The 17,415-nt window shown below is 32.8% G+C and overlaps 1 protein-coding gene across 6 annotated transcripts in view; it reads left to right on the top strand.

Annotated features, from left to right (window-relative positions):
- Positions 1-17,415, top strand: part of LOC118273468 (sodium/hydrogen exchanger 9B2) — a 47,286-nt gene that overhangs the window by 1,195 nt on the left and 28,676 nt on the right. The window contains exons 1-3 of one of the 6 annotated variants that reach the window (XM_035590447.2): positions 7,362-7,493; positions 10,953-11,013; positions 11,433-11,536. In XM_035590447.2, the coding sequence (XP_035446340.1) occupies positions 7,445-7,493; positions 10,953-11,013; positions 11,433-11,536 (214 nt within the window). In that variant the 5' untranslated portion in view covers positions 7,362-7,444. Of the gene's footprint in view, positions 1-7,361; positions 7,494-10,456; positions 10,548-10,794; positions 10,820-10,952; positions 11,018-11,432; positions 11,537-17,415 lie in introns of those variants that run through there. The other 5 variants (XM_050698776.1, XM_050698817.1, XM_050698714.1 and 2 more) reach the window with 5 other exon arrangements.

The following is a 17,415-nucleotide window of genomic DNA, read 5'->3' on the forward strand; positions in this document are numbered from 1 at the left end:
GGGGATAATGCTATGAAAACGAAAGAAAATGAGATTTATATTTGTTATTGAGAGTGCATTTTTCAACGGCATATGATAATATATTTTTTTTTTTAGTACGAAAGGTATTGGCTTTGGGTAACTCTATAATGTGGTAGTTTCAATGTTTGGAAACATTTTGTTCTTGTATTGAGAGTTGATAAGGAGGTGCTATTTCAGTACTCACGTTGGATTATACTTACACTATGTGTGTATAAGTTTACGTTTACACACATATAAGTATTTCATAACGTTCTCTAGGAACGCAAACATTGTTGTCGTAATTTTAATTGATAATACTGTAAACTATTTTAAAAGACCGAGCAGCAGTGCTCGCAGGTAGACCTTAAACTTTTTAATTGTGAGCTGCAAATCTACTGCGATGTGTGGAGATTATAGTAAACCCTCTTATGTTTTTTGAACGGGAAATATCATCCAATGCCTTCTCCCGCCTAGGGTAGGGGTAGAGCTGTGAACTGCTCAGAGGATTACCAGAGCTCCGGCTCGGAAAATACTCTTACTGACTATAAACCACCCCATTTCTACTATTCCTACCTCTACTCTTTGAACTGGAGTCCCGGTAACCGCTAAATAGTCCGCAGCTCCGTGCCGTGCTGGGCCTCATCTGATCCGATTTGTCAGTTCGTATGTAGAGGATGCCCATTGATCAGCTGTAGACTATCACAGAATATTTACGATATTGAAAGATCCTGTTTGGTTATGTCACCGTCCTCGTGAAACTAAAGCGGGTTGCCCTTAGCGTGGATAGTACTACAAATTAAACGACACGTGTATCATGCCATTTATTATGCACTGAAAGTTGCTCTTTGTTATAACGAAATTTCCGAAGTATCGTTTTGTTAACTTTTCCTAGGTATTAGCGGTGGATGCGATGAACATCCAACAAGTAGCAACAAGTGACCGCAAAAGTTGTTGAAAGTTGCTCTACAATATCATTTTGAAAATCTATCCCGGTGGTGAATGCTGACGATTAGAACATGTCTTCTTTTATCAGGTTGAGCAATGAGAAATATTGGTTTATAGATAGATATTTGTTCTAAAGTTATAGTAGGGTGTCTTTTGAGACTCACTGAGAGTATATACTATACTACCTATAAGGGACTTATTATTGTAACTATTGAAAAAAAAATGTTAAAACTAGCTTCTGCCAGCGGCTTTAGACGCGTTCTCGTGGTATAAAAAGCCCAAGTCAGCACATACCCTGTCTGTATACAAAATTTCATCATAATCCGTTCAGTTGTTTCAGCGTGATTGGCGTACAAACATATAAACATACAAAATAATTATTGTACTTGGATGCAGAAGTATTTTAAACATCAAAACCTCGTTTAAATAGTATCAATTTGTGCGTCTAATAGCTTAAGTTTACTATACGTTACATAATATATAGAAATAGAATTATTATGCCTACATTACATAAGCATAAGTAATCATGAATTTATTTCGTCGCGTATGTGGTATATAACTAATAAAATTCTTGCTAAACCAATAAAACGGAAAATTAACATAAAAACATCAAACTGAAGTATATGTAATGGACATTGGATAATAAAATTTCCATGAATGCTATCGCCTTTAATTAAGAAATTGCACTCGGTAATTACGATACCTATTACTATTTTATGCGTATACTTCTTTTTTATAGTATTCTCTACTATTATTTTCATAGTAGCATTGTTTTTACTTACATTATATCATGTCATAATTAATTAAATATTCTTTCTAATGGTAAATAATTACTTACACATGATTACTTGATAGACAAAATAATCAATACTGTTTTAATAATAACGACACTAATAAACGAATAAATAAAGAAACGAATTATTAACATTTGCATGATATGAATGAATATATTTTGCACGAAGAGTTTGATCTGCGGTATTAAATTAGATCAAAGTTTGATCTAATAGATCACATTGTGATAATAATTTGGAGCAAATTTAATAAACGATTTTTTTTATTAGTGTAGTCGTTACAGTCAAATTTTATTTTAAACTAGCTTCTGCCAGCGGCTTCGTCCTTATTCTTGGGGAACAAAAAGTATCCTATGTCTTATTCCAGACCATAAATTACCCCTGTTCCAAATTCATCCCGATCCCTTCAGTCGTTTTGATGTGATTGAGTAACAAACATACATACAAACACACAAACACAAAAACATATAAACTCACAAACTTTCGCATTTATAATATTATTAAGATCCAAATCCATATTATTAATATACCAAACGCCTCATTCTTTTCTTGCTTTCCTCTTGGAGTAAAGTCTTCTAATGAAAAGCCCCATTAAAGTCAACATACACAACACATCTCCTAAAAGTCTGATCGCAGATGAAAATGGATAAAAAAATGAAGCTCACAACAATACCCAAAAGTCTAACAGAAAACTATCCTTGTGATCTGTAATATCTATACTCTTACTACATATAGCAGGATTATCACAAAATATATTCAAATTCTCTATATTTTCTTACCGCAAAAATATGAAGCGCATTTTCAACGGAACAAACGAAAAGATTGTACGATCCAAAAAGATATGTCTTGCTGGGAACTACTGGGAGTCAACGTACTGGTTACATGCCAACTTTACTTATAACCTTTGGAAATTCAATTCCACAAAGCTTCTTGATTTTAAACCAGCTTTGTTCTAAAATTATTTCTGTGTATTGTATTACAATATATCCACCGTAGTTGGTATAGTAAGTTTTGTGAAGTAAGATAATATAATAATTGTATTGTCGTAAACACATATTTTTTTTTTCATTAAACGTCTATTTTATTGCACAATACACGTTAACTTACTTACTTAGTCCTTCTTCAATCCATATCTTATTAAACCTTCCTCATCAATTGCTGATCATAGCTATTCATATCAAACCAGTTGTTTAGGATTATCTTCACTATAGGAATATCACACCCTAGCTGTCGAATACGTCTCCACTTCAGGATCACACCACCTTTGCTGACAATGGTCATCAGCTCTGTGAAGACTAACTAACATAGAAAGTATTTAACCCAAAAACATCGTCGTTGCTTTAGCGATCCCACATGACTAATCCTTGTGAATACTCCCTTGAGACCACTAGTATTCCGAGCAGACCAAATTCTAAGAACAACTTAAATGCAATTCACATTTAGATAGATAAAAACTGAACTTGGATAATACTAGAGTACTCACTATAACAGGTAATTTCTTGTGTAAGGGGAATTCACTGATTGAATGTTAGTCACAAAAATATTAAATGTGTATTTAGTGATAATCCATTCAATCGAGCCCTTATAATAAGTATCTCACAATCCGTGTAAGTACTCCTGAAGTATTTGCGAACTCCTTGTGTAACCAACAGCTTGCGTAGATATAATTTCTGCGTATTGATAAAAATACATTTATCTACACGTGTTCAAATATAATATAACAGAATATTTCATATTTTATTCCAACCTGGACTATATTTGATTGGATCTATATATGTACCAACTATCATTTACTAATTATTTCTTATGGTCTCAAAAGGAAACTATCACCATGTGATAATATTTATCCATGCCACAGGTTCATTTACCAGTTTTTTTTAATACGAAGACTTCTGTAATATTTAGCCCACTCCAAGAATTGAATCTAGAACCCTTGTTTGTAGGACTACACAGTTGACGTGGTAGTTGGGCAACTGGCTGCCGTATAGGGTGGCGGGTTCGATTCCCGGCGGAATAACTCTTTGTGTGATCCATAAAATTGTTGCTTCGGGTCTGGGTGTATGGAGCAAAGTATTTAAAAAAGTACACTTTGAGTAGTCGAATCTAAACAAAAACCTTTTTTGAACAAAACATTTCAAACATTTTCTGACACCTCCCATATCTCCGTGGTTTTACGAAAAATGCGGGTAACATTCCAATACAATTTAGATTTTTTTGTTTTAACAGTCTATTTAAAAGTATATTTATGTTTGAAATTAATTAAAAAACATATAGCACATTATTTAATAAATAAAATTGGAGTATCTGTTTGTAATATTGAAGTAACTGCATTTTGCTACATGCATATGATATCCATACACCAAAGCATTTTTTTTATTTTATTTTTTCTGTATGTCTATTTGTTCTGGCTAAAGTCTGAAATAACAATATTGACGGGACTTCTATTGGCAGGTAGCTGATGTATTAAAGAGTAACTTAGCCTAGTTTTATTACACACAAAGTCAGTAAACTACGCAAGCGAAGGCAGTTTCCCTTGCGTAGTTTATGAACTGTGTGTGTGCGGGCATCAGGTATCTACTAATAAATAAATAAACAATATGTCTTTACGTATGTACTAAGTACTTATGTTGCTACTTTACAATCAAAGAACTTTGTTACTAACTGGCAACTGACATGTTTGTGTTTATTAAAATCAATAGTTTATTATCTACAATATAGACTTATTAATGTTACCTACACTTTTTTAACTGATACCTAGATACTCAAAAACTATAAGAAAGACAATGAAAACAATTTAAGTTTGACTCTTTGGGGTAAAATCATCCAACGATTTCTCCCGCCTTGAGCGAGGCGAGAGAGAGTGTCAGACTCTTACTGACTAAAAAACACCCCGTTCCTACTTCTGCTATTCGAGCTGGCGCCCCGGTAACCTACTAGGCAACCCGCAACTCTGGGTCCATTTATGTTTGGGTTATAGAACTATATTCATTAAATAATTGAAACCTTATACTCCATGTTTAGTAGTTGCACGAGACAAGTAATAACACACATTTAAAAAAGGTTCGGTTAGAGTCCGTCAAGTGTTAAATAAAGGGATAACAAAACAAAACCTTTAACAAACAAAAAACCTAGTAATTACGTGTCCTATCCTATCATGAACTGGTCATTTATATAATTTCAAAACGTGTCATAATCATAACTACACGTGACACTCATAATCGTGAACGTGAACGACAATCTCATTTCATGTTCATTCATGTAACAGCTACAATAATTATTTACACCAATACCCGTTTCTTGCGACCTTTTTCATTAATTTAAAACTTTCCTCGTCGACACCTCGACAAAGTTAATAATATAATTTATAATGCTTTTAACTGGTCATAACATTCGTCCCGCGTAACGACTTTTGTTCCCGAGTTTTTGGTAATGAGTATACAACATTCGTTTGATGTTAGTTAATAGGTTAAATTGTTTGTATCTTTTTTTAATTTCTTTTGACTGGACCTTCTTTATAGATTTTCGGTTTGATCTTAAAGATGGCTTTTAATTATTTTTTAAAAAAAAGTGCCCCACACTTGGAATTTCTCTTGTGTCGTGGGTGCGTATATAAACATATAAGTTCACATACACATAACACCCAGACCCGAAACAACAATTTGTGGATCACACAAAGAGTTGCTCCGTGCGGGAATCGAACCTACTGCACGTTGCGTGGCAGCCGGTTGCCCAGCAACCGAACCAACCGTTCAATATATGACACGGAAAATATTATTGATTGACAAAAATTTTTGTCCAAAATTGTGCCTGCTGTCAAGATACTTTTGTCTTCGATTAAAAATAAAGCTAATAACGTAATACAGACTAACTGAATTGCCTCGTTTAAAATCAATGCTTCCCAAGGTAGGATCTCTACAATTCCTTTGTTAAGAAAATAAACACTGGAACTGCGGTAGACTTGGTGAAGGACGAGACAATTAATTAATTAAATAAGTAAGGCAACTAATAAATGGAAAACGTTACACGAATAACTAGTTCTTAGAAAAGTGGTATCATTCAGTAATAAAGTGTCTGAGAACCAATATCTATAACTAAAATAAATAACTTCTTGAAATAGAGAACTCACTATTTTTGTATAGCATTCGGCCTTCACGCGTATTTTATATTTGGAATAAAATGGACTATTTCGCGTAACAGAATTTATATCCAGATATTTTTTCCCGCTTTAAAATAAATAAACACATGTGAATTTATTATTATAATAAATGGTATGCCTGGTAATAAATGTAATAATGAAAATAGGTAAACTTGCCACTGATTGCTGCAAAATTTTATTTAAGTAATTTCTTTTTTAAACTTAACTTTTTTAAACTGTAAGTAATATGCACAAGTATATGTATGTACCTTTTTAACCGACTAAAAAAATAATTAGGTTCTCAGTTCGACCTGTATGTAGGTATGTATGTTTGTGCGCAATTATCTCGCGTTTGGGTGAACCAAGTTTGATGATTTTAGCATTCAGTACTAGAAGAAAGTTTTAGGGATATTACCTAACTTAAAAATTATAGAGATGGTAAAGAATATTAAAAGCGATTCCCTTCATAAAAAAAATATAGGCTGTTTAATTTAATTCCTATAATTTCTAAAATAATCACAAGAGTTTACAAAAGAATATTTAGTTGTAAGTTTGGGTATTTAAAAAGATCTTTCAATGCATAATACATATGTTATGACGTACATAAATGTAATATATTATTATGGCAATACCTAAGTTGAAATACATCTTCTCTCTAAGGCAATAATGGGAGGTTTTTTATACAAAAATATTACATCATTCACAATTTAATGGTTGACTTTAAAAACGTGACCAATTACTTATAGAAACAGGTTGCATTCCTTTTTTTTCTAAGTTTATTGTTTTCCTCGTTATCGTGCGACCAAAAGCACACGTGAAATAAACTAGTTATTTTAAGGTACCGTAGTGAAATATTCGATATATCGAAAAAACTCAATATATTAATTATATCGTCATACTTGTCTCCTATAAAATAGTTTCGCCACATCTATAATCAATAATCGCTTCATACATCCTCACCAATTTGATGGTCTTTTGATTTATTGAATTTAAAAAAGTAGTTTTGGAAAAATGTTGGTTGTCCATAATTTGATTACTAAAGTTAATTTCTAATTTCTCGGCATACTTACATAACCATAAGAAACATTAAATCTGAAAGTAAAATACTGTCTTGAACTTTACCTCTTTTTGGTCATATAATAATGAAGTTTAATACAACGGAACCCTACAACACAAATCCTCATTTGATTGCGCTAATTTAAATGTTTTCTACCATACATTTAAGGTCCATAATTGACCACTTGTCTCAAATTATACTAAAAAATACCAGATCATCATCATTTTAAAGAAGAGAATTACAATCCTATTATATTAACAATCGTTTGTTATCCGTTATTTTTGTTACCGATCTGTATTATATATCAATTAGGAGCTAGCGTTTGCTATAACACAGGTATCACTCATGGACTTAGGTCGTGTTTTCTTATACCTGAATTACTAAATATATATCGTAAAGTCTAGTTTTTAAATAATATGTGTAATGATAAATAAAGAAGTATTAAATCGCTAATATTGTGTTAATAATTATAATAAGTATCTGCAGTGTTATTTAATTTATTTGTTAAAGTGCAAAATGGTTAATTTTAATATAAAACAAATATTTTCAATAAAGCTTTCGGCGGGTAAGTTTTTAAATTAACGATAATATAATATGTAATATGCACTGACTAAAGCGACTAACTAAGTATCTAATAATCACCCAATTTAGTGTAGTCGTTTGGTTGTTGTAAACATTTTGGGAGTAAATTTTAATGAAATTTAATTAGGTTATCTGTATTGTGAAATAAACGTGTTTTTTATGAAATTAAAAGCAAAATCTATCTCTTAATACCGATCCTGTAGGAATATTAGGTTGCAAATATCTATACTCTGAAATAATTTATCAAATCGATTCAGTTATTTCGTAGCCTATTTAATTCAGAGAAACAAACAATAAAATATTTCCTCTCTATGATATTAATATAAACGTATAATATACAGCTTTTATTATTACACACCTATATATCTTCCCGTCAACACTTTTTCCATTATTTCTTTGCGTCCAAGTACCTATATATGTATATCCCCCACATCTTGCATGCCATGGTACGGCAAAGTTTCCCATAAAACTTTGTTCCCATATCTCTTTTATTAAAAAAGAAATATATATTAAAAAAAAACATACTTATAAAGTATTATATGGAATGGTTTTCAATAACGTATATACATATTTAATCTAATCTTCATATACTTTGTAAAATAATAATACATTATTTACAAGACAATACAAAGATTTCAAATTAAAGTAATTATGTATTTAAACTAAACAATAGTATGTTAAAATGTTAATGATTATTATCACCTATTCTTTTTTGTCGTAGAAAATGTGCAGATAAGTAATATCATAGTTTTGTGTTACTTGTATTTCTATGGCGTACATCTATACTTATAATAAATCTGTAGAGAAGTCAATTCTGTACATGAAATATATTTCCAAAATAACTATCAGCGGGTGATTAGTGATCGATACTGACGCCAAAAATGCAATCAGAAAAATTTTTGTCTGTCTGTCTGTCTGTCTGTCTGTCTGTCTGTCTGTCTGTCTGTCTGTCTGTCTGTCTGTCTGTATGTTCTTTATAGAAATAAAAACCACTCAACAGATTTCAACGAAACTTGGTACAATTGTTCTTCATACTCCTGGGCAGGTTATAGTATACTTTTCATCACGCTACGACCAATAGGAGCAGAGCAGTGAAGGGAAATGTTGGGAAAACAGGAGAACTTACTCCATTTTTTAAGCTTCTATCGCGTGTGCAGCCTTAATGGTTAAAGCTAGACAGAAATAATGTATGACGGAAATGTTCTCCTTAAAATTGTTTAAAAAATATTCCACGACAGCAAATGTCTATCTCTTATGGTTGACTCACAATAACACGTATAACTCCCGATGGCTTAGCTGTTCGGAGCTTTCTGATTATACTCTACTCTTACGTTTATATAACTCTCATTCATTCATTCATATTATAATAAATATGTAGAAGGGTCAATTCTGTACATAGAAAATATTGAAAGAATAAATAGCATTGGGGTGTGACTGGATCGATACCAAATCCAAATAATTACGTGATTAAAATTTTTTGTCCGACTGTCTGTATTCAGGCATCACGTGAAAACTAACGATTCGATTTCGATGAAACTTGGTATAATTATACCTTATCCTTATCCTGGGCATAAAATATGATACTTTTTATCCTGGAAAAATACGTAGAGCTTTATTTTTCAGTTTTATTCTACAGAACGCGAGCTCAACAGCAGTAGCTCAATAGAGGGATCTCCTTAATTATTATGGGCCTCGCCCTATTTGGGTCCAATAGATATTTATAAGATGTCATTGTCAGAGTTACTCAAAATTGAGAAATAAAACTTCCATGCGAAGACCGACATCCGCGCGGACGGAGTCGCAGGCGGAAGCTAGTAAATAAATATTTATTATGTCCGTTTTTCTGGATCTCATTCACTAAAATCAAATTAAATTAATATAAAGAGAAAGGAGAGCCATGCTTTGGCAATAATGGGTTGGCTCGACCGGAGTGATACCACGGTCTCAAAGAAAACTGACGTGAAACAACGCTTGCGTTGTGTTTCGTCGGGAGAGTTCTCTCCCTATCCAGTCTCCACATTCACCGAATCCCCAACCATCCTCAAATCCCTAACACCCAAGAGGCCAGCAATACACTTAATATGTTACTTCAGGTGTGTATTGAGTTAAATTAAGTAAATTTATTATTATCTTATGTATTAGGAATTTACATTTAAATTGCATGCGATTATGTTCAATGACTTCACACTGTCAACATCGGGTCTTTGCACTTTCGACCGTTGCATCTTGTGGATTAGGACATTATTGTATGTTTATTAAGACATATTAATGAAAGACAATTTTATGTACAAACTTGCAGTTATTTATAAATAACTGTGACTTAAATTGATTGTTAGGTAGATACATCAGTTGTAACACTGTCCTTCTCATGAAATTTAGTTCTGAGAAAAGAGAGAATACTCACGTAACATGTTTGATCTGTTTACAATATCAAAACGTTACCAAAATACTTACGTAATTAGTAAAAGGATAACTATATTAAGATGGCATTATCGTTATTTCAAGTAGTGGTTTGTTAGTATAAAGCAAAAAAGGAGCAGATTACAGAGTAACAATGTAATCTGTTTTACTTTATTATAAACTAGCGGACCCCACGAACTTCGTTTCGCTTTAGAAATTTATCTGCACATCTTTGCTAAGTTTTCCTTTCATAAAAACCTTCGAACAAGAACAAATCAAAAAAAAAGAATAAGAATTTGCGAAATCAGTTCGACTGTGCTCGAGATTCGCACTTAGCAACACATTTAGCGATTCATTATTTACCTCATTTGAACAATGATTGCAGACCTACTTTTATTTAACTTAAAACTAGAATTCTGCTATCACACTTGATACTACATGTACACAATCACTTCTAGGAAAGTTGAAATGATGATTCAAATAAAATAAATATACCAATAACAATAATAATTACGTCTCCAGACTGGCCACGTATATGACACTCAGTCAATTACTTACATTAGCCGATTGCGGTAACAATTGTTCCTTCAGTCCCATATTATTGACGACAGGAGACTATTCAACCTTATTATCCGTGGTATAACAATCATATTAAAAAAAATCTCAAAGAAATAAACACTAGTAGGCATATGAACAATAATGAAAACACTATGCTCATATTCTTTGATCACCTCATCTGATCATTTCATCGCAAATCTTCTATGGAGATTCACAGTGTGATTGTAAAAATAATAAAGCCACGTAACTTACTTGGGCACGTAACGTGACAGTTTTATTCCGCAAAAAGGCACAGAGAGGTGCACATAGGTTTTAATTGTAACACCAATTTTTCATCAGCTATGTTCCTAGGTCAGTAATGGGTAAACCTATTGTCATACACCAGACACACTTCCAGACTTACACAGAGTCTAGACTTGTGTCCAAGGATTTTCAAAAAAGTGCTTTGGTATTCAGGTAATAATGTATCTTTTTCTATTTGCAGATAAAAATGAAAACTTCAGAGCTACAAACGTGACCACATTCGATTTGAGTTCCTCCAAAATGTGAGTAAGTATTTGTATGTGTTTAATTTCCATACTATCATATTTCTAACAGTGTGCTTTTTCATCAATGTGAAAAATATTGTGGGAGTTTTATATTTTTTAATTACTAGTGACTCGTCCGTTATTTAGTTAGTTATATCTGGTGAATTTTCTTTCCCATTATTTGGCTACTATTTTTGAACATGGTTTTTTGGCTACAAATTTTTGAACACGGTTTTACTTCATGGTTTCTTTTAAATTCATCTTAAAATGATCTTTCATAATGAGAACAATACGTATAATTTTCATAATTAAAACACGCAAGAAACATATATCTTTACAGTTCAAAACTATTTTCATTCTTATACACAAAACTTTAAGATTCACTATTAATGAAGTAGGGTATAAGGCATGTAATATACATGTAACTTTTGTTTCAGTAATCATACAGAAAAACATGAAAAGAAAGTATTATTCGGAAAATTGTTCCAAGCACTGCCAACAGCTCCCGAATTAAAACAGTACATCAGCGTGTTTCTTTGTGGTAAGTTCAAAGTTCTGTAATAATTATTAAGTTTTACCTGCAAAAGAGAATGATTTTTGTAGCACGAAGATAAGCGTGTTAAACCAAACAAACAATCTCTTTATCATTAAAATATGAATGTACTGAGAAGTTTTAACAGACTTCGAAAAAAGGTAATGAATTCGTCGGTAACTCTTTGTATGTGTGTTCACCAATTATCCAAAACACTTAATTGATTTAAACAATAGTTTTTTTGGTGAAAGTGCAGTGGAAAGTACAAGAGCATTAATTGCTAAAATAGCGTCTATATTAAAATTATTCCTAGTTAAAATGTCGTAACCAGTACCAATGTAATAATAACATGTTTAAATCTTGATAACACATCTACCTACACATGTGCAATTTCTTCCTGAACACGAACACGCTTGACAGATGCCTGGTGATCTTTGCTGACGTAATTGGATCACAAGCTTGAGCTGACACTCGTTCAGCCGGTGTAATGTCTCCTTAGAGGTGGACCTGTCTCCTAGATATTGTCTGAGATCTGTACGAATCTATAGATGATAAAGATATTGATATTGTTGAGATACTTGGACAAGAAGATCTTTAGGTTCGAAATGATCCCTTTACATAAATAATGTTACTGAATTCTACGAGATATTTACGTTTGTAGCAAAGTTTTTGAATGAACCGGACTTAGTTTTACACACAAGCCAAAACTAACACCAAGCTTCTAAAATATTGGTGGTTTCAATAAAAAAAAAACAACAAATAAACACAAGTTTATTATGGCTTATGGTCCTATCTGCTATACTCGAGAGTTATTTAATAGTTACTTAACCCAGTCGTTAGCAATTACTTTTGATTTAAAGCCTTAGTTAATAAGGGATAGTTTAATTAATCATTAAATGTCTTAGGGTGAGGCAGTAACAGTGTAAAAGTGCCATCTTGCCCTAACTATATACAATACTACAACAAATACTTTGACCACAATAACAATGAACAGGTTTTGTAATGAATACTACAATTTCATTTATCGAAACGATCAAATATATAGTTTTTGGACCTTTTATCCCTATCCGCGGAAACGTGGCTATGTTATGGTCATAAAAACCGAAGCAAAAGGTTACACGTGTTTATGAACATCCTTGAGTACAATTTGTTTCTCCATTTTTCCTTGTATTGAAGTATTACCTAAAAAAAGTGTTGTTCCAAAAAAAAACATCTTTGATATTAACGTATATTGAAGTTCTTAAACTTTCTAATAATTTATTACGGTGTATCGTCACGCCTTTTATTCCCGAAGGGGTAGGCAGAAGAACACATTACGGCTTGTAATGTCACTGTGCAATGTACACCCACCTTTCACCATTTGTGTTATAAATCCCATGTTATAGGGAGTGAACCTACTGGCATATACTCGGCACTATTCCAGACTCCGTGCTACTATTGAGATTTTTTCGAAAAACCGAAAAAAGCCCAGTGAAATCGATCCCCTTGTCCGGCAGTCTCAACACTTGACCACTCGACCAATGAAACAATCTTATTAAGGAACATTTTATAACGACTTTTAGGTAACCTGTTAGTCGTGAGAGACACAACTGAGCACGTGACTATTGTAAATCAATAAAATCATTAGCTGTCCAACAACTTAAGTTTGATGCTATAATCTGTAGCCTAATTTATGACCAAAATCTTGTCTACTTAGGACTAATATTTCATACAAAGAGCTTCTATAACTCCTTATCTCTAAGTGATTTAAAAGAAAAGTAGGTAAACAGATTTGTTTTATCTATAAAAGAAACTATTCAGCCCGATTAAACAGACAACAGTACTTACTCTTCAGGGACACGTGCAAAGTAAGAGAAAACACATTTACCGCCTTACTAGGTAAGTGTAATTTATCGTCATAAAACTGTGTGCGAAAACTTATATCACTACTACTTTAATTCTTATTATTACAAAGTTCTCCTCAACTCTAAGTAAAACTAGACACGATAGCAATAAACTAAGTCTCTAAGCTAAATCAATTACGGACATATAACGTTGTCATAACATTTGACGTGCATAATAATTAGTTCCACCTGTAAGCTCACCTGGCTTGGGATATACGCGCCTAGAACACTATAATGCCAAGACCAGCACAAGATAAACTCAATTGCAAGTGGTGCTAAAGTTAGCTTTGAACCCACATTGTACACTAACATCAGTTTAACGATCTTAATAGCTAGGTAGTAACTGCATGCTGCAATCTTATTATACGAAATGTTGCTGTAACCGCATGTTGCAACGATGCAGCGCTACACACAACGTTAAACAGTTGTAAACGTTTTGTCGTGTCTCTAAAGACGATACGAAATTCTTTCGAGAGATATTCAGTTTTAGTTATATTGCTCGCGTCGGTGTTTTTAAGCAACTTTAGTTTACTCAAAGTTCAGATTACTATTTTGTCTCTATGTCCCAAAGGATCTAAGTTGGATCCTTGAGCGTTAATGATACGTTAACGCTTAGCTAGACTATGTGAATTCTGAATTTTCACCAATACCTACATACATTCTGGGATTACAGCCGATAAAACGTGGTTACAAGTTCACCAAAATCTATTTGTAGATCGAAGAATCGCATTGTTGTTATAAATAATTCTGAGCGATTGTAAATATTTATTTTGTACCTACGAAAAATAAATTGTGTGCTCTTATGATTTTTTTTTTTTTTATTTGATTGGCGATATCATCCATTGACTTTGTCGGCCTTGAGCGAGGCGAGAGGAAGAATCAGATTCTTACTGACTAAAAACCACCCCGTTCCTACTCCTGCTTGTCGAGCTGGAGCCGCTGTAACTCGCTAGGCAGTCCGCAGCTCCGCGTGTTCTTATGCTATGCGTTTAATAATTATATCAAACGGACTCATTGAATCCAATGTTTCGTAACAGATCTCTGACGAGAGGTGCAAAGTCAATTGGTTGGATACTCCAAACAATTGCCACAATTACACAGAGATATACTGATCTTGATCGTCACATCAACTAACTGGCATTGCTGTTTACGTAACACAAGCGTAAACTATAATAATTACATGCCTTTTGCCTTTTATTTCCTAGTACCATAAAATTTCTAGTAAATTAATTACTATTAAACAAAAGAAAAAAATAATTGAATTAAATATAGTATCCTCAATTTTAGATATTCTATCCTCAATTTCTGAGTTCGCGTTTCAGAAAGACTTTAAAACTTAATAATATTGATCCTTTCAGGAAAATAATCTTCTTCAATATCAATTTATGTAACTAGAGTTCCCATAACATAACGTGTGGAAAGTAGGTGTTAGGTACAAGTAATATGGTCCAATCGTGAAATGGAAGGTAACAGTAATGATATTATGTTTTCGGTACAAACGTAAATATTTGAAGTACGTTCTATCGATTAAATAAGTAAATTGAAGTAAGGGTAAAGGAAGTCGGTTCAAAGACAACTTAACAGAGACCTTAGAAAATAAAAGCAACTTCCTCACTTTAATTACCTTTGAGCAAAACTTTGCAAATTATTTTAATAATCGTCCGTTATAGACGACAGCGAATATTCTTTACTCTTCCTTTCTGTTCAAAGAAAATATTAATGGTGTTGCACAAACGAGGATTGATTTTATAGTTTCTTTGCGCCAATAAATTAACTAGTTCAACACTTCTGCATTAAACACGACTGAAGTTTATGCTTGTATTAAAAATGTTTTGAATTTTATCGGTGTTCTTTTGGTTTGTGGTCCAGGCTTTTGATCAATAGATAACTTATTAATACTTGATTATACATGTTCTTTGAGCTAACATGAATGGTCAGCATAATAATATTTGATTACTGAGACATATTATGTAGTATCAGTAAGCTCTTCTAATGACTTGTTTTTTTTTTTAAACCCGATAATTAAGTTTGTAATATCCAAACAGCCATACTATTAGTTCTATATTATTTGTGTACACAGGAGGTACCTAAAATCCGAGTTACGAAACCTTTCTAAAATCTAAAAAGCCAGCACTTTCAATTTTTCTTTTTTTTTTTAAACATAACAGCTCTTGCCGTGCGTCGCTCGAAAGCGTGGGTGCTGTAACTTAGTTTGTGGTTCTTTGAGCCGAAAATAAACCAGTGAGCTATGAACTTCTGTATCTATAGGTATAGGCGGAGTATCTAAACTGAATCAATTTGAATAACTGGACGTTACATTCGCTTCGGGCGCTATCACGCTACCGTATGCGGAACGCGGGCATTTTCCGTAAATATCCGTAGTGTACCTTACGCAAACATGACGGGTACACGCTCTACCTATTCTATTCTATAAAAAAAAAATAGCGTAAAATGTTTTAAAAACTATTTCCAAGCTTTGCCGCCAACCCTAAGTAAGCTGTACGGGGATCAAAGTGACTTATTTTTATTTCCTTTGACTCTTCGACCAGGTTCCATTCATGTTGGAAAATTCCGTTAATCCCATTTGAAGTTTAATTCGGTGCATTCCTGTTAATCAATGGAACTGAATATGTAGGAATTTTGGTAGCAGCGATAGGATTCCATACAGGCAATTTTGATCCACTAAACCACTATTCATGAATGTGTATACGATTGCATTTTCCAGTAAATTTCCAGGAATTTATTTAATCATTACACAATAGGTATTTTTCACTTTAAGTATCCCACCATCTGTTGACTTAAGGTGCACCTGTTTCGTATATTAAACTGGCATCGTTTGAATTATATTGCAGCATGACATACTTAAATAAAGATCCTTTTCGTTTCCTTTTATTAAAGTAAGAACAAGAGATAAAAACTTATTTTTAAAAAGGAAATCGCCTTATTTTTTTTCTGCCTCCATTTTTTTTATTGAGGTAATAACCTAAAACCTTCTATTAAGTCTAATACTATGCTGAAAACCGTATTAAAATCGGTTCAGTCAAACGCAAGATAATCGCGTACAAACATACAATAATATACCCGTAACGTAATTATGTCATTTTAATTGTATACGTTATTCCATCGTATATCACTGATATATAGGTAAATTACCCATACATACAAATGAAAAATAAACTATAAGTCATAAAACACAGCTGCAAATGAAAACTGATTGATTTCATCTAACATTTTATTGCCTTGACATTGGTAGCGTATTGCTCACACCATGAACAATAACATTGTGTAACCTTGTTTGACATTCGATTTCATTGGATTTCTTCTAACTATAGGCTTATTAGTCTACGAAAACATAGGATAATTAGAGTATTACAGGTCTCTAACTAGCTTCGGCATCTGTAGGCATTTTATAAGTTATTTGTCATAAAAGGATTCGTTACCATACCTAAACAAGAATTACACTATTTCATAATTTTTACTACAAATTAAGACTTTGACTGTCTACAAAAATCTGTTGAAGGCAAATCCTCCGCCAGCGTCAGTGACTTTTACCCTCCATGCTGTTTAATGTGTTAATAAGTAATAATTAAATGTTAATGTATTTATTTCAAAATAATTATGTATTATGTATAAACCAAAGTAAATAAACGTGAAGGTAATTATTTCCAGTCATAAGATTACGTAGGTAGTAGGAAGTTACATAATGTCCAATATGTAATCTACCAACGTAGCTTATAGCCTGAAGTTATAAAAACGAGTCATATAAAAATGGAAAAAGGGAAAAATCTTTAGCACCATTACATATATTACTTTTATTATTTTTCGTCCGTATTTCATGAAATTGTCCTATTGCTGAAATATTCTTTCAGACGAGACATAGGCGTGGGTTATCACCGAGATATAAAACAGGAACGTGGTTTTATTACAGCTTCGGTTTCGATACCTGCTAACATAATATCTACTAGCTTTTGCCCGCGACTTCGTTCGCGTGGAATAGTGACTTCC

The sequence above is a fragment of the Spodoptera frugiperda genome, chromosome 1 (assembly GCF_023101765.2).
Source record: "Spodoptera frugiperda isolate SF20-4 chromosome 1, AGI-APGP_CSIRO_Sfru_2.0, whole genome shotgun sequence".
Lineage (NCBI taxonomy): Eukaryota > Metazoa > Arthropoda > Insecta > Lepidoptera > Noctuidae > Spodoptera > Spodoptera frugiperda.